The sequence below is a fragment of the Lactuca sativa genome, chromosome 4 (assembly GCF_002870075.4).
Source record: "Lactuca sativa cultivar Salinas chromosome 4, Lsat_Salinas_v11, whole genome shotgun sequence".
Classification (NCBI taxonomy): Eukaryota; Viridiplantae; Streptophyta; class Magnoliopsida; order Asterales; family Asteraceae; genus Lactuca; species Lactuca sativa.
Genome location: NC_056626.2, coordinates 89955120 through 89979240, shown reverse-complemented (window position 1 = coordinate 89979240; position 24121 = coordinate 89955120). Strand labels below are relative to the sequence as shown.

The 24121-nt window shown below is 32.7% G+C and overlaps 1 protein-coding gene across 1 annotated transcript; it reads left to right on the top strand.

Annotated features, from left to right (window-relative positions):
* The first annotated feature begins 22990 nt into the window (after positions 1 to 22990).
* On the top strand, positions 22991 to 23897 carry LOC111919605 (uncharacterized). Its single transcript, XM_023915170.3, has 2 exons — positions 22991 to 23601; positions 23672 to 23897. Exon 1 carries the CDS (start codon positions 23092 to 23094, stop codon positions 23590 to 23592), a length of 501 nt encoding a protein of 166 aa, XP_023770938.1. The 5' UTR covers positions 22991 to 23091; the 3' UTR covers positions 23593 to 23601; positions 23672 to 23897.
* Positions 23898 to 24121: the final 224 nt, after the last annotated feature.

Here is a 24121-nt window from a genome sequence, read left to right as displayed (position 1 = left end):
TCAAACAAGCCAAAATCCTGTGAAAGGATTAGTGTGTTATCCGATTTAACCTGTTACATTGTAACATAAATTAAAAAAGTGGATGCTAAAAAATATTTCATTAAATAAAAAATAAAATATTTCTTTAATTAACCATCTGTGAAGATTCCAAAAACCAATTTTTCCATCTGTCACAAAGAATAATTTTCCTGCAGTAAAAAGAGATACATAATGCAATTGAATTAGTGTGAACATATATAAAATCATAGTTGTACATGGTGTAATTTTCTAATTACCTTCATCTGACCATTTTGGTTTAGTTGGAGATTCTATAATGGCAGAATCACCCCCTGTAATTGATGGGTTTTGGTCAAAAGACATCCTATGTGCTCATACAAACCCTAATGCTTGGATCTAGGTTTCTCTATTGTACATGCTTTGAATCCAAGACTATAAACCCTAATTCTACCATATGGAAATCGATATTAACATATAATTAGATTTAAGATGTTACCTTGATTGTTATGTAGCAATAACAATCCCAATTCCACCTTGGATTGACTTTGGAAGGCTTAGAGTCACAAGTGTCACTCCTCTAATGGTTCACAAACACCATAAGCAAGAGGATGAAGAGGAGAAAGGATGGAGGCCACCAAAAACGTGTATAAACCCTAGCACAATGCTTCACCACGTTTTTGCTCCCTTAAGGGTCTATATATAGTGGGCTATTAGGGTTATCTAACAAGGAAACCCTAATTTTGGATGCTTAAGCCCTAAGCAACCCATGGATTCCTTTCCTTATGGGCTTGGACGATTTCTCATGGGTTTCCCCATAGAATTCGTCCACTCCATAATATAAGACAATCCATAGCCCAAATTGCAATTATCTTATAATTACAATTCCAGTCCCTTAAGTTTAATTAATCTTTTTTAGTCACAAAACTAATTACTAATTAATTCTTGACTAATATTAAATAAACAATATGATTTCTCCTTTAATATATTATTCCCATAATATATTAATAAATCATATTTAATCCTTTCTCTCCATAATTCATCCTATTAAGTTGCTTTGGTGAAGGCAACCCAAAAAGACCATGCACCATCGGGTCAAGTACATACCAAAATAGTTATGGACTTAGACACTAATCCAACAGTCTCCCACTTGGATAAGTCTAATAACTATTATGCGTATGACTTCAGATCCCGATCTGCAATCGTAGCTTTCCAAAGCCGCTGTCAACTCTGATCATATCAGATACGCGTGTCCTTAGATAAGGGATCATATATTCCTCCATTCTAGATATCATATGAGATATGATTTCTAATCATTCTCTTTGTACTACTTCTCAATTTCTGATTTATGACGACAGACTAATTGAACAAATCAAATTAGCCCTAGCCCGGCCGAGCATTTACGTTTTGTCATCACTAAACCATCGAAGGGCCCAAAGATATCGCTTTTATCCTACCTTGGATAAAAGTAACGGATAAACTTTGATACAATGCTCGCTTGCACTTACTCACCGAATTACACACAACAATATGTTTTATAACACCAAGTTACTAGTGCGTTTACATATTATCAATGTGCAACCGATTCGCAAGATACAACTCACACATCTCGGTTTCAAGAATATAAGATGTTATCGTCTCACTAATCACTCGTGATACAATTCATGGTGTGATCCAAGTGAGCGTGGGTTTAATCCAATGCTCAAATCATATTCATAAGCACTCATGAACGTTGCAGCAAACATTTGCTTATGTCTAATACTCTTCTAGACAATCCACACACCAATTCACGACAGTCTTCATTCATATCTACTTCCAACATATGAACGACTGTGGCCCGTTCGAATAATTCGATTATTCTTAATAAACTCAATTATTCTGGAAGTCAAAACATGCAAAGTGAAACACAAGAATAATACTAATCCCATATGGCCTCAAACCTTTGAGTATAAATAAAACTCCTTTTATTTATCACCATATCGATTACTCATTATTTGTCGTTTTGGGTAATCAACTTCTTACTTGAATTATTACACTTGTCCCATGCTCCTAGCATGCACACAATTTTTACATATGGTTCTTACTTTTGTGAAGTAGACAAATTGAACACATTTCCAATCATTCTCATTTTACAACTCCAAATCCATTTTCATAAGTGTAAGAATATCAAATTCTTGCTACTTATAGAATATGCTAGATTCTAACACTTTATGCAATGATCCTTTCGTAATGTCACTGCACCAATGTCACAAAGACTATTGCCAATGATATTACAAAGTTCTCTAACGGAAATTGTTACAAGACAATTCCTTAGATATGATGTCTCTCACTCAAAGTACATTCCTTTGAACATCCTTTCGCATAAAAGTTTCTAATCTAGTCATAGATTTTCAATATTTACTTCCCAATATGGATACGCTTCCATATTTTCCATATGACAACTTATTCTTAATAGATTCTTTCCTATTCATAATAAGGTCGACATGATCCATCCAATATGGAAACATTTCCATATTTTCCATATGACAACTCATTCTTAATAGAATCTTTTCTATTCATCATAATGTCAATATGGTCCATTAATACCATGCTTCCAACTACTCACAAGTAACCAATCCTCGTCGAACTTTGGATTGTCCTTTGTTAGTTGTTTAATTATTTTAGTCAAAACCGATTCTAGTCCCTTTTTCCATCTAAATGCGCTAGACATTTGGAAAATTTTAGAATGGTCAAACATTAAAGCATCTGCATTCGATCCTATACCCGAAGCGTATGGGACACGACGCATGATGTTTTATTTGCTATGTTCTCAAAATTCGAATTGTGAAGAGGAATGCCGTAATCATAATCGAAATTTTAAGAACACACTATGTACCTTTGACTAAATTTATTAACATTCCGCAACCTAATCCTTTATATTTGAAATGAAGCATAATATTCTCTCCCTTAATTATAGCAAAACAACTTTACAACCCTTACGACTTTGCAAGGTATAACTCTTGTTTTCTATAATTAATATTGCCAACTTGCAATACTTTCCATAATAATCATACAATCATAACTTTTATGCTCCCACTATCATGATGATTACTGTAAAACATAACACTTATGCTCCCACTAGCTTCGACATGTATTCATAAACATTTTAACTTCCAGAAAGACAATACTTATTGAATTTCTTAAGTCCATGTTTCTAATACTTAGTGCTTTGATAATCTTTTATCAAGGCTTCTTGAACTTATACACCTTTGCCTTCGATAGTTTATATGTGTGTCTAAACAATTAAGACTAATTGCCAAACCTCACAATTCAAATTATGGAAAGGGATACCGTAACCATAATCGAATTCGAGAATGCAATTTTACAATCACTATCTTCTTAAAATCTTTCTTAGTGAAAGCATTTCCTCACAATCGTTTTCATGAAGGAGGAAATCTTATGACACTTAGATTTTAAACGGTGTATGTGTTCCTATCCATGTGAATTTGTTAAAACCAAAGTTTATGACAAATTCAAACTCATATGGATCGAACTTTCTTAATCTTGATTTCTTGCATTATGGTAGCACAGCTGCCCACCACGTTTTCCAAGTAGTTAAGCAGCTCACCTTTTCCTATCAATGTACCTTTCATTGATCAAGGTGCCTTGCCTTTTATACGTTCAAAATGAGAACTCACATGCATAATTAACTCAATTGGAACAGCACAGAAAAAGATAATGTCAACACGATAGGCTGTAAACCTCAACTCGTGTGCTAGTGATGATAGATAAGGTTTATTTGATTTGTTCTTGAAACCTTTCAAGACCATTAAGACTCCCACTGACTCCTTGACATATAAGATTCTTTTGTCAATAAACATTTCTTGACAAACAAAGATTCAAGAGTTAGTGTAGCTTTTATCAAAACACTTCATAAATTGGTCCAAGTTGGTCTTTGTCTTATTCAAGACATCACAACTTTCCACATTTGATGAATGTTATAAACCTTTAATACTTTTCATTCATTGTCACAATCTTAACTTTAAGACTTGTTATTGGAACGAAGTATGATAGACTTCTTGATTTAACCATTTCATCAATCCTTGATTCCTCTTCTTAAACATACAATTATACTAAGACTCACTTAGAGTATCAATTGAGATATGGTTCTTAATCATTAAGACCAATCATAAAGCATAAAAGCTACTCTCCCTTCTTCTTAGAATGGAGAAACTTTTATCTTTCTGCCTACTTGATTCTTCTTATTCGTTATACTATTGATCTAAACCCTTTAATCAATTTAGAATTACACTTATTCTAGTAAGTATAATCATATTTACTAAACCTTTAGTAAATCATGACGAATATCTTTGTTACTTTTATGGTGAACTTGATCAACACACAACTTTGTGTACTCGATCTCCTAGTCCTTCACTTGAGACTTTGTCAACGAATTAGTCTAATTTCCAAATATGAAATTTCTCATTCATCATGCAACGAAGTTGCGAGATTCCAAATTTCTGTCCAATTGAAACTTTGGGCGATGAGAAACTCTCCCTATTTGGTAAATTCTTGACATTTCCATAAATAGCATAACTAAGAATCATATCCATTCGTTGTAGAAATATTCAAACATCAATTTTCATAACGATTTTATTGCAAGGAAATAAATAAATAAATAAGTCAAAACAAAATTTATTTCATTTATAGAAGCAGCGGAAAAATTTGTCCTTACAATGCAAAATCTATTGAAAACTATGTACAAAAGAAAATTTCTAACAACTCTATCATAACTTTCTAAGCTCAAAATCTAATCTTCAAGTCCATGCGATCGAGATTCATCTCTTGTGATTAAATTCATCTTGCTCTCTTAACAAGCTTCCTTTCTTTTCACCGATTCTACAAAAACACTCAAATGCAATCTTATCACATCATGTATTAAGAATCAATGAATAGGAACTTAATGGAGTTAGATAGTGGATTCTTACCTAATGTAGAGCCATACGTTCTGACTCTCCCATCTCTTAGATCTCTTAGGTAATTAGGGCAACTTCGTCTCCAATGCCCCTTCTCTTGGCAATAAAAGCAAATTGACTCTTTTGGAACAACACATGGAACTACTTCAGACATTGCCTTTCTCTTATGATCAAACTTTTCTATCATTGCATGTCTTTAGTTGCCATTGTCTATATCCATAGAGGTCTTGAAGGCAGACACACCAATCAACTTTGTTTTTTCTATTGCGCCAAACCATTGCTGATTCAGCAGCAATAAGCATGTAAGTGAGATCTATAAGGGTCACGTCGTGGTTCATCATATAGTACTCTCTTACGAACTCACTATACGAGTTAGGAAGTGACTGAAGAACCCAATCAACAACCATCTCTTCACTAACAACGGATCCCATCATTCTTAATCTATCAATGTGCGACTTCATCCCTAGGACGTGTGCACACACCAACTTTCCTTCTTTATGTTTACTTGACAAAAGGGATTAAGTGATATTGAACCTTTCAATTTTAAAATCTTGTGGGTTAGGGAGAATAATTGGAGGAGCAGGAGGAAGTGAAGCATGATTTCCTATTCCTCGATCGAATCGTGGAATATCATCTTCATGTGGAATACTTGTTCCACGGGATTCGGGAAGACCATAGTTGTCGAACTTTGACATCTACAAAACGGGAGAAAAACGAATTCAAGTTAGTTGATTGATTGAGTCCTTGGTAAATCACCCAAATGAAATTCCAAGGCTAGGACCCAACACAATATGCTACAACCTAGAAAAGGGATGTCGTAATCTAGTTGCAGAATATTTGAAGGTAAGTGAATGACGATTCACTAATTTCCACCATGAAAAAACGAAAAATAAATTTAAGTTTTAAATCTATGAAAACTCCTAGATTCTTTGAGATTCATTGAACATTTCAATGGCATGTTTAAATCTCGATATGCCCCTCTTGTTTGTGACTGGGATGCCGAGGATCACAAAGCGGGTGTGAATAACCATGCAAACTTACATGGTGCCCTCACATGTTACAGTCACCTATTCGATGTGCCGGTAAACCACACACGCTCCACCGAACTATGACAAACATTGAGTCACCCTTTGCTACATTTGCTTATAACCATTTAGTGTGCCGGTAAACCACACAGGCTCCACTAACGTCTTCGCAAGGGCACAAAGTGTAATTTCATGGAATTGCATCAATTCACTTTGCCTAAGTAACTAAGATAGGGAATTTGAAAAACATTTAGTTACTTATATACTTCATTATACTTATAATGGAAGGTTTCATCCTATCCTACCCGTTCGGCTAATGACCCTCCACTAGTCAAGAGTGCGGTGGGTAAGAGTGGATACCCATTCAATCGCCATTTTATAGGCAATTTCCTTAAACACCCCTTATAGACCAGCTTCGTGAATGAGGCCTACTAACGGTAAGACTGACTTTTAGTTATACATATATATAATGTTAGACTTTTAATGTTATATATAGTATAGGGTGTATTTTATAACCTTTAAAATACTATGTGGTTAACTTTAACAATTACACTTTTAATTCAATTAATTGGTTAACTTAAACTTTTATGGATTTATTAAATCTCTTTTAATTATACACCTTAATTAATTAATAAAACCATAAGGGTGTATTTGAACTTTTCAAAACTAGGGTTTTAGAATTTAACATTCCTAATTAACTTTTAATCAACTTTTAAATTCCAAAACTTGAGGGCAAATTTTGAAACATTTCAAAACATTAGGGTTTAGAATTTAAATATACATCAAAATTAAACTATTTAATCAAAATTTAAATTCCAAAACTTGAGGGCAAGTTTTGAAACCTTTTTCAAAACATTAGGGTTTTAACTATTTAAATTTCAAAACATCAAAACTTTTGGGTTCAAATTTAAACTATAAAACCTAAAGGGCAAAATATGAAACTTTTCATAACAACAAGTATCAAATAACAAATAATTCAAATTAACATTTAATTACATAATTATCCATATTTGATTTGTTTATTGATTTCTTGCAAAACAATTTATCAATTTACTCAAAATAATTAATCAATTATCTTATAAGGAAACAATTATCTTATTAATTGATAAATATCTTCAATTAGATCAAAAATATAGTCAAATATATCATATAATCGGATTAATATTGATCTAACATGATAAGGAAACTATCCATAAGCAAAAACAGCAAGAAAATCCGAGAAAACCTCCATCTGACGACTTGACTCGTCGAGTCAGGCTTGGACTCGTCGAGTCTGCATGGACTCGGCGAGTTCAGCCATGGACTCGGCGAGTCCAGCCTCCAGAATCCAAAAAATCGAATTTTTCAAAAATATCAAGCATCAATACAATTGAAACCAAGCTAGGCTCTGATACCACTTATGGGTTTTGGTCAAAAGACATCCTATGTGCTCATACAAACCCTAATGCTTGGATCTAGGTTTCTCTATTGTACATGCTTTGAATCCAAGACTATAAACCCTAATTCTACCATATGGAAATCGATATTAACATATAATTAGATTTAAGATGTTACCTTGATTGTTATGTAGCAATAACAATCCCAATTCCACCTTGGATTGACTTTGGAAGGCTTAGAGTCACAAGTGTCACTCCTCTAATGGTTCACAAACACCATAAGCAAGAGGATGAAGAGGAGAAAGGATGGAGGCCACCAAAAATGTGTATAAACCCTAGCACAATGCTTCACCATGTTTTTTCTCCCTTAAGGGTCTATATATAGTGGGCTATTAGGGTTATCTAACAAGGAAACCCTAATTTTGGATGCTTAAGCCCTAAGCAACCCATGGATTCCTTTCCTTATGGGCTTGGACGATTTCTCATGGGTTTCCCCATAGAATTCGTCCACTCCATAATATAAGACAATCCATAGCCCAAATTGCAATTATCTTATAATTACAATTCCAGTCCCTTAAGTTTAATTAATCTCTTTTAGTCACAAAACTAATTACTAATTAATTCTTGACTAATATTAATTAAACAATATGATTTCTCCTTTAATATATTATTCCCATAATATATTAATAAATCATATTTAATCCTTTCTCTCCATAATTCATCCTATCAAGTTGCTTTGGTGAAGGCAACCCAAAAAGACCATGCACCATCGGGTCAAGTACATACCAAAATAGTTATGGACTTAGACACTAATCCAACAGTAATGCATACACGTTTGTACACATCTCTGCACAAAGTAACAAAATTTGCAAAATTATAAAACTAAGCATCCAGACATACCAATTTGTCAAGATAATTGTTAAAAACTTTATTTTACAAGAAAAGTCAATGAAAAATAATTTAAATGCATGATTTCAAGTAACCACATCCTCAAATCAATGATCTTTTTACTTTCTGATTATTTAAAATATTGGCATGAAAAAAATAAATAAAATAAGTAGTGTGTTTAGTGTTTACCCGAAATATAGTCGAACCAGACTTCAGATCTATCCCATGGCGTGTTAGGGTGGCTCCATTCAATCCATGCCAATCTTTTTGATGGGTTTTAAGCACTACATCAATCTTATGGTGTACATGCAAATCCTAATAGCTTTGGATCTAGTTTCTCTAATGAACATGCAATTGATAATCCAAAGCCATAAACCCTAGATCTAATAAACTATAACTGAAATTAGGGTTTAGATGTTACCTTTGATTGTTATATAGCAATAACAATCAATCCTTGGCTTCAGAAAACTTAGTGCCTCAAGTGTTGCACCTCTAACGGAGTCAGAAACACCACTAAGCAACATGGATGAAGACAGAGGAGAGAGGAGGCACCAAAAACGGCTGGAAACCCTAAATGAAGTATTCCCCATGTTTTTGGGGCCATGAGGGTTCCTTATATATGCTGCTATTAGGGTTATCAAACAAGGAAACCCTAATTTGACTGCTTAAGCCCTAAGCAACCCATGGACCCCTTCTGGAACATGCCTTGGAGGATTTCTAATGGGCTTCCCCATAGAATTCGTCCAACCTATTACTCCAAGGTGATCCATAGCCCAATTGCAATTATCCTATAATTACAATTCCAGCCCCCTAAGTTTAATTAATCTCTGTTATCCACAAAAATTAATTCTTAATTAGTTATTGACTAATACTAATTAAACTATATGATTTCTCCTTTAATATATTATTCTCATAATATATTAATAAATCATAATTAAAACTTTCTCTCCTTAATTCATCCTACATATTGCTATGGTGAAGGCAACCCAAAAGGACCATGCTCATAATCGGGTCAAGTACATACCAAAATAGTTATGGACTTAGACACTAATCCAACAGTCTCCCACTTGGATAAGTCTAATAACTATTTTGCATAACTTCAGAACCTGATCAGCAATCGTAGCTCTCAAAAGCCGATGTCAACTCTGATCTTATCAAATACGTGTGTTCTTTAGATAAGGGATCATATATTCCTCAAATATCAAGATATCTTATAGACACGAGACATGGATTTAAATCATTCTCTCTATCTATGTATTGTTTCTCGACATTTGATTTATGACGACTGACAACAGACTACAATTGAACACATCAACTTATCCCCGGCTTGGCCAAGCGCTTAGGGTGTCATCACTAAATCATCGAGGGGCCCACAGATATCGCTTTTATCCCACTTTGGGTAAAAGGAATGGATAAACTTTAACTCAAATGCTCGCTTGCACCTACTGATCGAATCACAAAAAATAATAAGTTTTATAACACCAAGTTACTGGTGTGTTTACTTATCATCAATGTGCAACCGACCAGCAAATAACAACTCACACGTCTCGGTTTCAAGAATATACAATTTTATCATCTCACTAATCACCCGTGATAAATCCATGAAATGATTCAAGTGAGCGTGGGTTTAATCCAATACTTTAATCTTATCAAAGCACTCATGAACTCTACAGCAAACTTGTGCTATGTATAAACACTTTAGACAATCTACAGACAGATTCATGACAGTCTTCCTTCATACCTACTTCCAACGTATGACCGACTGTGGAGGTTCGAATAACCCAGTTATTCTGGAAGTCAAAACATGCAAAAGGAAACACAACGATAATACTTAATCTTATATGGCCCCAAAACTTTTGAGTGTAAATAAAACACTTTTATTCAAACACCATATTGACTACTCATTATTAATTGTTTAACGTTTCAGATAATCAACTTATTACTTGAATTACAACAATAGTTGTCCTATGCTCTGAGCATGCACACTATGTTACCTATGATCCTTACTTTGTGAAATAGATCAATTGAAAACCTTTCCAATGAAACTCATTTCACAATTCCCAATCCTTATCATTAGTGTAAGAACACAACATTCTTGCCACTAATAGAATATGTTAGATTCTAACATTTTATGCAACGATCCTTTTGTAATGTCATAGCACAAAAGTCACCAAGACTCGGCTAATGAAATTCCAAGGTATTCTATCAGAAATAGTTACAAGACAATTCCATAGACGCGAAGTCTCACATTCAAAGTACATTCCTTTGAACATCCTTCTTGCATAAAAGTTTCTAATCTAGACATAGACCCTCAATATCCAACTCCCAATATGGAAACATTTCCATATTTGCCATATGACAACTCATTCTAAATAGAGTCTTATTTATTCAAAATAATGTCAACATAGTCCATCCAATACTATACTTCCAACTACTCACAAGCAACAAATCCTTGGCGAACCTTAGATCGTCCTTTGATAGTTGTTTAGTTATTTTAGCCAAAACCGTTCTAGTCCTTTTTCCCTCTTAATGCGCTAAGCATTTGGAAAATTTTATAATGATCAGACATTATAGCATATGCAATCGATCCTATACCCGAAGCGTATGGAACACGATCCATAATGTCTCAAATGAAGACATGATACTTTACCAGTCTTCTGCTATAATATTTCTAATTGCCATGTTCTCACAATTTTGATTATGAAAAGGGATGTCATAATCATAACCAAATTTTAAGAATGCAATTATCCATTCCATATATAAAATTTCCTCATGTTGAACCATTCCAACACAACATTCATATATATTTGAGTAAATTCGATTAAAATTCCACAATCTAAGCCTTTAGATTTGAAATGAAGTATAATATTTTCTCCCTTAATTATAGCAAAACAACTTTTCAACCCCTACAACTTTGCAAAGTAAATCTTTGTTTTCTACAATTAATATTGCTAACTTGCAATACTTCAAATAATAATCATGCTCCCACTAACATAATGATTATTTCCATACAAGCATAACACTTATGCTTCCACTAGCTTTGACATGTATTTAGAAAACACTTGAACTTCTAGAAAACAATACTTATTGAATTCCAAAGTCCATATTTCTAATATTAGATGCTTCGATAATCCTTTATCTAAGCTTCTTAAACTCATACACCTTTTCTTAGATAGCTTATACGTGCGTCTAAACAATTTTAGAACTCATGTTACTAAGTCTCAAAATGTTCAGACTAATTGCCAAATCTCACAATTCGATCTATGAAGAGGGATGTCGTAATCATAATCGAATTTGAGAATACAATTTTTCACAAATTCCATCTCCTTAAAATCTCTCTTAGTGAAAGCATTTCCTCACAATTATTTTCATGAAGGAGAGAAACCTTATGACACTTAGATTTATCTGGTGTATGTGCTCCTATCCATGTGAATTTGTCATAACCACAATCATAGGATAATGTTTGTGACAAATCCAACTCTTATGGATTGAACTTTTTCAATCTTTGATTTCTTGCCTTATGGCAGCACGAATGCCCACCATTGCTTCCACGTTGTTAAGCAGCTCACCCTTACCTATCAATGTACTTTCCATTAATCAGGGTGACTTGCCTCTATGCAATCAATTGAGAACTCGTAGAACTCATATGCGTATTTGACTTAAACTAGAATGCCACATAAACAAAAATATGTCAACACGATAGGTCGCAAACCTCAATTCGTGTGCTAATGATTAAATATCGGTTTATTCTTGATTAGCTCTTGAACTTTTCAAGAAAATTGAGACTCCCACTGACCTCTTGACATATATGATTCTCTTATCAAGGAACTTTCCTTGACAAAACAAATATTCAAGAGTTAGTGCAGTTCTTATCAAAACAAAAACACTTCACATAATTGGTCCTAGTTGGTCTTCATCTTATCCAAGACAGCACAACTTACCAATTTCAAATGTGCAATAATAAGAAAACTTTTCCAAGTTCTACATTTGATGAGTGTTATAAACCTTCTTAAGACTTGTCACTCAAGCCACAATATTGGGGTATGAATCTAAGACTTGATTTTGGAATGAAATATGATTGACTTCTTGATTTAACCATTTCCACAATTCTCGATTCCTCTTCTTAGACATACAAGTGCACTAAGACTCACTTAGAGGATCAATTGAGATAGGGTTCTTAATCATTAAGACTTATCTTAAAACACAATAAAAGGTACTCTCCTTTCTTCTTAGAATGGAGAAACTTTTATCTTTTTGCCTACTTGATTCTTCTTTATTCGTTCTGCTATTCATTGAAACTCTTTCAACCAACTCAGAATTACACTTAATCTTATAAGTATAATCATATTTGCTAAACTTTAGTAAATCATGACGAATATCTTTATCACTCTTGTGGTGGACTTGATCAACGTACAACCTAGTGTACTCGATCTCTTAGTCCTTCACTTGAACTTTGCCAAAGATTTAGTCTAATTCCCAAATATGAAGTTTCTCATTCATCACGCAATGCATGTTGCATGATTCCAAGTTTCTGTCCAATTGAAACTTGGGCGATGGGAAACTCTCCTTATTTGGTAAATTCTTAACATTTCAAAAATAACAAAATCAAGAATCACATCCAATTCAACATTGCTAAAATTTAGAAAGACATAAACATCCATTTTCACATATGCCATTGCAAGGATAAATAAATAAGACGAAATCAAAATTCATTTTATTGCGGAAAAACCTGTCCTTACAATGCAATTCAAATGAAAACTATGCTATTTCAATTTCTAAGCAATCTATTCTAACTCTAAAGTAGTATCTCAAAAATCCGATCTTCAAGCAATGCGATCGAAATCCATTTCTTCACGATCAGATTCAGCTTACTTCTTCCCTTAAGCTTCCTCTCTTTTCTTCGATCCTAAAAAAACATCAAAATGTAATCTTATCACATCATGTATTGAAAATCAAAGAATAGGAACTTATAGAGTTAGTTATTGGATTTTACCTGAAGTAGAGCCATACGTCTTGACTCTCCCATCTCTTAGATCTCTCATGTAGTTTGCACAGCTTCGTCTCCAATGCCCCTTCTCTTGGAAATAAAAGAAAATGGACTCCTTTGGCACAACACATGGGACAATCTCATACTTAATCCTTTCTGGACTTCCAATGTTGCCAGTGTCCATTGAAGTTTGGGAGTTTGATTCACCAGACAAATTTGCTTGACCAGCATGCCAAATCATTGTTGATTCAGCAACTATAAGCAAATAGGTGAGATCAATGAGGGTCACGTCATGGTCCATCATATAGTACTCTCTAACGAACTCACTATATGATTCAGGAAGCGACTGAAGAACCCACTCAACAGCCCATATCTCTGAGATATCTACACCCATCATCCTTAACCTATGAATGTGTGACTTCATCTCTGAGATGTGTGCACACACAGGTTTCCCATCTTCGTGTTTACTTGCCAAAAGGGCTTGAGTGAGCTTGAAATTTTCAAGCCTTCGAACTTGTGGGTCAGGGAGAATAATTGGAGGAAGTGAAGCATGATCTCTGGTTCCTCGATCATATCGTGGAATATCATCTCCATTTGGAAAACTTGTTTCACAGGATTTGGGAAGACCATTGTAAGATTCAAAAATCTACAAAAAGGGAGAAATTCAAGTCAAGTTGATTAGAATCCTTGAGTAACACCAAAATAAAACATCAAGGCTAGGATCCAACACAATACTCTACAACCTAGAAGAGGGATGTCGTAATCTAGTTCCATAATATTTGAAGGTAGGTAAATGACGATTTACCAATTTCCACCATGAAAAACGAAAAAGAAAATTTAAGTTTTAAATGAATTGAGACTCCTAGATCTTTTGAGATTCATTGAAATTTACAATGGCGTGTTTAATCTCGATTACGCCTTCAAGTTTGTGACTGGGATGCCGAGGATCACAAACAAGGTGTGAATAACCATACGAATCACGTGGTGCACTCAGTGCTACTATCACCTAATCAATGAGCCAGTTACCCACACACACTCCATTGATCTATGATAAACATCGAGCCACCCTTCGCTACAAATGTCAATCCCAAATTAGTGTGCCGGTTAACCACACACGCTCCACTAACGTTTGACAAGGGTACGAAGTCTAATTCAATGGATTAGCATACAATTTCACATTTTGCCTAAAGTAACTATGATTTGGGAATTTGTAAAAGCATGTAGTTACTTTGTACTTCATTATACTTATAATGCAAGGTTTTTGTCCTATCTTACCCGTTCGGCTAACAACCCTCCACTAGTCAAGAGTGCGGTGGGTAAGAGTGAATATCCATTTAATCGTCATTTTATAGGCAATTTCCTTAAACACCCTTATAGACCAGCTTCGTGAATGAGACCTACTAATGGTAAGACTGACTCTTTACTCATATATATATATATATATATATATATATATATATATATATATATATATATATATACATATATATATAATTAGACTTTTAATGTTTCATATATATAGTATATGGTGTATTTTACACTTTTAAAATACTAGGTGGTTTTATTAACTTTCTCTTTTAATTAAACTTTTAATTAACTTAACAAAACCATGTGGGTGTAATTTGAACTTTTTCAAAATACTAGGGTTTTAGAATTTAAATATTACATAATTAAACTATTAATCAAAATTTTAAATTCCAAAACTTGAGGGCAAGTTTTGAAACGTTTCAAAACATTAAGGTTTAGAATTTAAATATTTCAAAAATTAAACTTTTAATCAAAAATTTTAAATTCCAAAACTTGAGGGAAAGTTTTGAAACTTTTCAAAACATTAGGGTTTAACTATTTAAATTTCAAAAACAAAACTTTTAAGTTCAAATTTAAACTATAAAACCTAAAGGGGAAAATTGAAACTTTTTCATAAGATAATTCAAATCTAAATTAAAAATAATCAATCTTTATTTAATAAAACAAAAGATTATCTAAATTTTGACACTTATCTTCTATTTTGGCAAGGATAATCACCCAATATAGATAAAATCCGGATTTTATTGACAAAAAACGTTTTAGGTAATTATCCTTAGCCAAAACAGGTCAAAATCCCACAAAAACATCATTCTGCGTCTCAGACTCGTCGAGTCAGCACTGGACTCGTCGAGTTCAGTCCCCAGAAACTCAAATTTTTTGATTTTAAGATTGAATAATCAAATATAGCATCAAATACATTAAACAAACAACCCTAGGCTCTGATACCACTGATGAGGTTTGAGCACTACATCAATCTTATGGTGTACATGCAAACTCTAATAGCTTTGGATCTAGTTTCTCTAATGAACATGCAATTGATAATCCAAATCCATAAACCCTAGATCTAATAAACTATAAATGAAATTAGGGTTTAGATGTTACCATTGATTGTTATATAGCAATAACAATCAATCCTTGGCTTCAGAAAGCTTAGTGCCTCAAGTGTTGCACCTCTAATGGAGTCGTAAACACCACTAAGCAACTTGGATGAAGACGGAGGAGAGATGAGGCACCAAAAACGGCTGGAAACCCTGAAGGAAGTATTCCCCACGTTTTTAGGGCCATAAGGGTTCTTTATATATGCTGGCTATTAGGATTATCAAACAAGGAAACCCTAATTAGACTGCTTAAGCCCTAAGCAGCCCATTGACCCCTTCTGGAACATGTCTTGGACGATTTCTAATGGGCTTCCCCATAGAATTCGTCCAACCTATTATTCCAAGGTGATCCATAGCCCAATTTCAAATATCCTATAATTACAATTCCAGTCCGCTAAGATTAATTAATCTCTTTTAGCCACAAAAATTAATTCTTAATTAATTATTGACTAATATTAATTAAACTATATGATTTTTCCTTTAATATATTATTCTCATAATATATTAATAAATCATAATTAAACCTTTCTCTCCTTAATTCATCCTACATATTGCTATGGTGAAGGCAACCCAAAAGGACCATGCTCATGATTGGGTCAAGTACATACCAAAATAGTTATGGACTTAGACACTAATCCAACACTTTTAGCTTCAGGTTCAAGTCTAGGGAATGCATAAAAATCATTTCCACTGACTAAGACTTTTGGTTCTACATATCACCATTTGAAACAATCAAGAAATCATTATTTATCATTATCACCATGTCTGAATAGAGAGAGAAATTAAATGAGTAACAGTACCTTTAACAGAACTATCACCAAGTTCTATTGATACAATGTTTGTGATTGCATCCAAGCTGCTTCCACATCAATCTAACAAGAAGCCATATGAAAAAATCAGCGATAAGATAAAGTGTTGAAGAAAAGCATGTAAAAAGTCAACAATGTACCGAGACTTGGAAAAAAATACTTACGTGAATGAAATAACTCCAAAAAGCCGAGACTTGGAAATCGAGAATGGTAGGCATGAACAAAATGCAGATCATCGTCTTTAACCCACAGATAACAATATTTTGATAATCAGTGACAAGAGAAAATGTGGAGGCGATAATGGTATTGATCGATGGTGATGCAACCTATGATGGGAAGACAATCGACTGCCGACAAAGAATTCCAACTCTGACGTCCTCTCTTTTTCAATCGCAGGAGGGTTATGGATGATGTCCGACCCTCCTCTCTTCTTCGATTGTCGGAGGGTTAATCAGGGGGAAGAAGGTTTCTGAAGGACAAACGAATGGAAGAAATCTGAAGGTTTGATTATTAGGTCAACATATTTATTTTGGTGATTTTAAATCAAATCCCCCATTTATCTCAATTACCATAATTTTAAAGTCATGATTTACTAATTTACCCTTATTAATTTATTTAATTATTAAATTATTGCTAAATTCTCATTGGTCTACACATGCATACAATACTTGTAGGAAACATTTGAAGCTAACTAACTAACTAACTAACTAACTATATATATATATATATATATATATATATATATATATATATATATATATATGTGTGTGTGTGTGTGTGTGTGTGTAAGAGTTCATTTGAGACATACATAATTTTGTGAGACCGTGAGACCAATTTTTTCTTGTGAAATATTATAATATTTTAGTTATCGTAAAAATATAATATGTATAATATTCTAACGTTATATGCTTTTAGAATATTTCAATATAAAATGTGTTTTAGAATATCAGAATATTACATATATTATATTCAATGTTTTAAAACCCGGGTTTTTAGTTGACCCGGTGTGATGACCGGTTCACGGGTCAACCGGTTCAACCGTCGGGTCAACCCGGTTTATGGCATTTTTTTATTTTCATATATTTTTGCTTTCCTACATACTACATAGACATATAATACCAATAATTTGATGTCAAAAAAGTTTAATCTAAACACAAAAAACAATCTTAACACAACAAACAACCATATAGAGTATTAATAACATGTTATAGATCAATCTTAACACAACAAACAACAACATAAAGTATAAATAACAAAAGAAAACATAATTGTAGACAAATCCAAACACGTTACGACCAAACCAAATCATGGATCTTGAGAAATTGGAGTATTATAAGCATCGATCTCGCGGTCACTTAGTAACTGAAATTCACTATCAACTTCATGATCAACATGGTCACCTTGTGATTCAGAAGCCGGTTCATGCTCTTGCTCATCAAGCATATTTTCCAAATCATCATAATTAAGTTCCCTTTCCCGCTCTTCTTCAACCACCCAAAATCCCATCTTATCACTATTTTCATAGTCAACAGGATCGTAAGACCTCATATCAACCTTCAATCTACAAAAACATTCAAAAAAATCTCAAATATAACTTGGTCATTTTATAGCATAGTATATCTTAGCAAGTTACCATACCTATTTTGTAAACACAAGTTGTAATGAACAAATACAAGATCATTTAGCCTTTGATGTTCCAATCTATTCCTTCGTTTCGTGTGAATCCTTTCAAATACACTCTAGTTACATTCGCAACCGGAAGAAGATACCGTTTGACTTAATATTCTAATAGCAAACTTTTGCAAAACCGAAATATCTCCGCTAAATAACTTCCACCACTCATCTACAAAAGATATAGTTAGCAAAAAATATATTAGAAAATACAATATTTTATATATAATAATGACACATTAAATTTAAATCATACCTGGACGAGTAAGATTACGAGAAGCAACGACACTAGATCTACCAAAGGTACCTTCAGCATCACGAAACCTCCCTAAATTCAATGTAATATTTAACACGTCATCACCTTTAAAAGTCTTCTCAACCATTTCAAGAACGCCTTGAAACACCGCATTCTTCTTACAAAGATTTGCATGATCATATTGAAAAACAGGATTCAACCAATAAGCCGCACAATAAATACTTTTTCTTAACATCCTATCCCAACGACTATCAATTATGTTAGTGTAAGGCCTATATAATTCATTCTTCTTCTTAAACAATTCCTTAATCCCTCTTCTTTCCCGACGCATTCCCTCGTAAACATAACCAATTGCAGGTTTTTCATCCGAATCACACAACCGCAAAAGCTTTAACAAAGGAGTCATTACTTTCACTGTAATCAAACAATTCTTCCAAAAGATTTCATTCAAGACAATCTGTTTACATTCAACCGCATTTCCCACTTTCAACATCTAATTAAACTCATTAGATATGACCATTGCTTGTAATTCTTCTTTATGGTCATACAAACTTTGCAATGCTATAAACACGATACCAAACCGAGTAGCACCTGGACAGTTAATTTATTTCCAACCAGGTCTTTTTCTTAACCAATTCAAGGGCCACTTATGATTATAAACAAAAATAGTAACCCTTGATGCAAGATTGACCAAACTTTTCGCATTATCCAATTCTGAAAGATCCTTTAATACAAGATTAAGACAATGCGCTGCACATGGAGACCAAGTAATAGAAGGATATCTTTCACATAACTTAGTACCAGCAAGCTTGTAATTAGCAGCATTATTAGTTACCATTTGAACCACATTTTTTTTCTCCTACCATTTCAACAATCTCAGCAAACAAATTACACAAATTTGTAGCATTGCTCTCTATATCAGATGCATCAACAGATTTAAGAAATGATATCCCTTTCGGACAATAAACCAAGAAATTAATCAAATGTCATTGTGAAACATCCCTCCACCCATCACTCATAATTGTGCAACCTGTATCAACCCATTGACTTCTTAACAAATCAATTATTAATGAAACTGACTTTTTTGCATCTGTCAATAAATTAACCCTCAGAGCATGATAATTATGTGCTTTGTACCCATAACCAATACTTACTATTTTATCTACCATAAGTTGAAAAAAAGGAGAGTTGCAAGCATTCATAGGTATACATGCATCATAAAACCACATAGCAATAGCTAAATCCACATCATGTATTTTTTCCTTACTTTGCATTGTAGATTTGATAGTGGGTTGGGAAGGATCATTTATACCTTTTGTAAAAAATGGATGCAAGTTTGAAGTAGATTTCCTTTTACCCTTTTTCACAGTTGACATTTCTATTTCCTCCATCTCTTCATCATCATCCAAGATAGTAACACTAGTGGTACGTTTTTCTTTTTCTTTTTGGGCAGTCTCTTTCAACTTTCCTTGCATTGTAAACCGCACTTCTGGACTAACTTTTGGGCATGCTACTACCTCACCTTTAATACCAGCAAGATGTTTCTTAACCCTGTTTATTCCACCACCACCTATAACTTTTTGACAAAAGTTACATATCCATGCCTTTTTCCCCTTCTCATCAACGACTTGAGTAACATGTTCCCATGTTATATCGGTCTTTGTTCGTACATTTGATTGAACCGAAGAATGGGATTGAGCTTGAGATTGTGCTTGCAATGGTTGTTCTTCCCTTGATTCCATATCTAACTGCATTGAAAAGTAATTTTATAATCAATAAACATATGTCAATTGGATCCTAATTACATAATCAAAACCTTGAAAAAATGACCAATTAACAATAAATGAACTGTAAACTAACCAAATTTGTCACAAAACCTTGAAACAATGATAATTAGGAATATATGAATTGTAATTGATTTCACCTGTAATTGATAATTAACAATAAATAAACCAACCAAATCTATCACCTGTAACTGATAATTAACAATAAATGAACTGTAGTTTATAATTAACAATAAATAAACTAACCAAATCTATCACTTGTTTTAAAAGAAAAGCTAATTAGAAGCCATAGAAGAAAATAACTTGATTTCAAAGTCAATTAGAGAAGAAAAGAAAATTGGAGAAGAAAATAAAACAAATCTAGCAACTGATTTCACAGTCAATTGATTTCAGTCTTTCACAGGCAATCAAAAGAACGGAAGTCTCTACAGCTAATAAAAAAAAAGGAAGTCGCTGCATTGCAGTCGCTGTTGAGGTCACTGCATTGGGTTTAGGTGGAGAAGGAACAACCAAGGCACTTCTGAAACACCAGTCGATGTATAAGCAAAAAAAAAAAAAAAAAAGAAAAGAAAGGAAATCGGAAACTCACCTGGAGGCCAGAGAAGAATGGAAGTCGCCGGAGAATGGAACTCACCAGTCAATTTGCGACTTGCTGCTTTCGTTTGCGACTTGTTGCTTTCGTTTCCCAGAGAAGAACGAAGAACGGAAGTCTTTTTTGTGGCCTGGAGCGATACAACGATACTCAATTAATTAAGCAAGCCCTAATAAACGTGTCAATCCGGTTTTTACCGGTTCAAAATACCCGGTTCAACCGCGGTTTATGGTAAACCCGGCCGGTTCGATCCGGTCGGTATTTTTACAAAAACCCGGTATCGATTAACCCGTCTTCTATCCCGGGTCACGGACCAATCGACCGGGTCGACCCGGGTTTTAAAACATTGATTATATTTTTTTGAATAACACAATATTAGAATATTTTACTAAAAAAATGGTCTCACGGTCTCACATAATTAAACCTTCTCAAATTAGCCTAACCATATATATATATATATATATATATATATATATATATATATATATATATATATATATATATATATATATATATATATATATATAGGTTCATTTGAGACCAATATAATTTTGTGAAAAATGGGGACGTGATCATTGCCACTCATCTTACGTATCAAAATAATAAATAAAAAATTATATATTGCAAAATAAAAGAAAAAAATCCAAAAATTCTTCTTTTAATTATTATTTTTGTTATTTATTTTATCCCAAAATTTTTAAAAAAAAAATTAAAAAAACAAATTATCGTTTTTTTCGAAATATAAGTGAAATATTCTAATAGAATGTTACACAGTAAATAATCGAACCGAATTTTTAGAATGTTAGAATATTATATTATTTTATTAAAGTTGGTAGATATGTTAAAATATTCTAATCTTCTACTAGAATTGTTAGATTTGTTAGAATATTCTAATACTTTAATAAAACGTTTTGAATATTTAAAGTTTAATATTGTAGTAGAATATTCTAAAATTCTAGAAATTCGATTTGAGTATTTACAGTATAATATTTCATTAGAATATTTCACGTATATTTTGAAAAAAACGGTAATTTTGTTAATCTTAATTTTTTTGGGTAAAATATATGACGAAAATAATATTTAAATTTTTTTTCTAAAATTTTCATTTAATTTGTATTTTAAAAATATATTTTTTATCTTTAAAATGAATGGTTAGGATTACGTTCCTATGTTTCACAAAATATGATGGTCCCACATGAACCTAGCCCTATATATATATATATATATATATATATATATATATATATATATATATATATATATATATATATATATATATATATATATATATATATATATATATATATATATATATATATATATATATATATATATATATATATATATATATATATATATATATATATAGGTTCAGGTTCATTTGAGACCATTCTAATTTTGTGAGACCGTGAGACCAAATCTAAAAGTAATTTTAAAATGCAAAATAAATGAAAAAATCCAAAAAAAATTTTAAATATTATTTTCGGAACTTGAATTAACTAAAAAAAACAAAATAAAAAAAAAAAAAAAAATTCCGTTCTTTTTGAAAAATACGTGAAATATTCTAATAAAATATTACACTGACATATTCTAAAAAATAATTTTAAAATGTAGAATAAATGGAAAAATCTAAAAATTCTTTTTTTAAATATTATTTTCGAAACTTGAATTAAGTAAAAATAATAATAATAAAAAAAAAAAATTCAATTTTTTTTTTGAAAAATACGTAATATATTCTAAAAAATAATTTTAAAATACAAAATAAATGGAAAAATCCAAAAATTCTTTTTTTAAATATTATTTTCGGAACTTGAATTAACTAAAAATAAATTAAAAAAATAAAAAATAAATAAAAAAATGCGTTTCACGGTTTAATAAAATTATTCTGTCTCACATAAACTATATATATATATATATATATACATATATATATATATATATATATATATATATATATATGCGTAAATTATGGATCATTGATCTATGTAGGCCATCACAAATAAAAAAAAAAAAAAAAATTAGGAACAAAATTTACATAACGAGTTGGACCATTTTTCTTTTGTCTAGAAAAAATTGGAAGGAAGCCCAAGAATAAAATACTATATAGTTTTAGTTTGTTGAAACGATTTAAAAATTGTATAATTTAAAATATGGAAAAGAAATGAGCGCGTCTTTATATTTTTTTAGCGGAAATGCTAGCGTCGTCGTTTTGTATAAAACACTAATCCCTCTATCTCCATCATCATTACACACTTTAAAAACGAAGCAACCAGTCCAGTATTCACCAAACAGTCTCTCTCTCTCTCTCTCTCTCTCTCTCTCTCTCTCTCTCTCTCACACACACACACAATGGCGCGTGAGAATAATGAGATCTCTGGAAAGTTCGCGATGGAGTTTGCAAGATTTCTGTTCACCTTGGCGGCAGGTTCGCAGATTCTTCTTCCCGGAACTGATATCGCACTCTCGTTGCTTGATCCGGAGAAAACAATCGATAATCCTGTTCCAGTCTATCTACTAATCTGCTGGATGGCCCTAAATCTGATTACAATCATTCTCACCGCTTTTGCTATCTCAATCGAGACTGTAGTGGAAACAGGATTCGGCATCGGGAATCCTTCGATTGCACAGAAGAACAGGTATCATAAAAAGGCGTATTTCATGGTTTTCCTTGGATGGATTTCATATGTGCTAGGCTTTGGGTTCCACAACTGTGGATTTGCTTTCTATGGAGAACACAATGGAATCATTTACTCGGTTTTCATTGTGTTTGAAGTCTTCATCGTGTGGATGTCAATTTGCACTCTTAACGACTTCTGGAATACCAGTGAGCGATATATCCATGACGATTGACTGTTCTTTGTGAGTATATCTGTTTTTTTGATTTACTGTTTATATGCATCATGTTTTAACCACCTGAAATCTGATACAGGTATTGAATCAGCTCGTTGTAGAAGATGGATCTCCATAAAACCGTGAATCCTTATCCATGATAAGTGAATTTTCATTTAGCTTTCTGTGTTTTTTTTTCCTTTTCTGCTGCGAAGAAGTCTGAATATGAGTTCGAATAAGAACTAGTACTATGAACTAGTTTGTTACACAAAACAATATTTCAGCAGTTGATTGACGCTTTTGTTGTTAGTAAATTTCATTTCATATATGTGTGTGTTTTAATGCATATCAGCATATTCAGTAACAAATTGTTGCATTAGTTTTGATTGATGATACATGAAAGTTCTCAAATCGGTTAGTATAAAGCCATGATCTATATCGATGCCCTAGGTTCTGATTATCACGAACTCTGTTAATAAATATTTGTAGTATAAAAACTATATTACAATATAGTGCTATAATAAGAAAAACGTGTCCTGATGGAGTTTTT

What these genes read in the sequence shown, in the direction of transcription:
- LOC111919605 (XM_023915170.3), top strand. Translation starts at nt 23,092, where the DNA reads ATGGCGCGTGAGAATAATGAGATCTCTGGAAAGTTCGCGATGGAGTTT.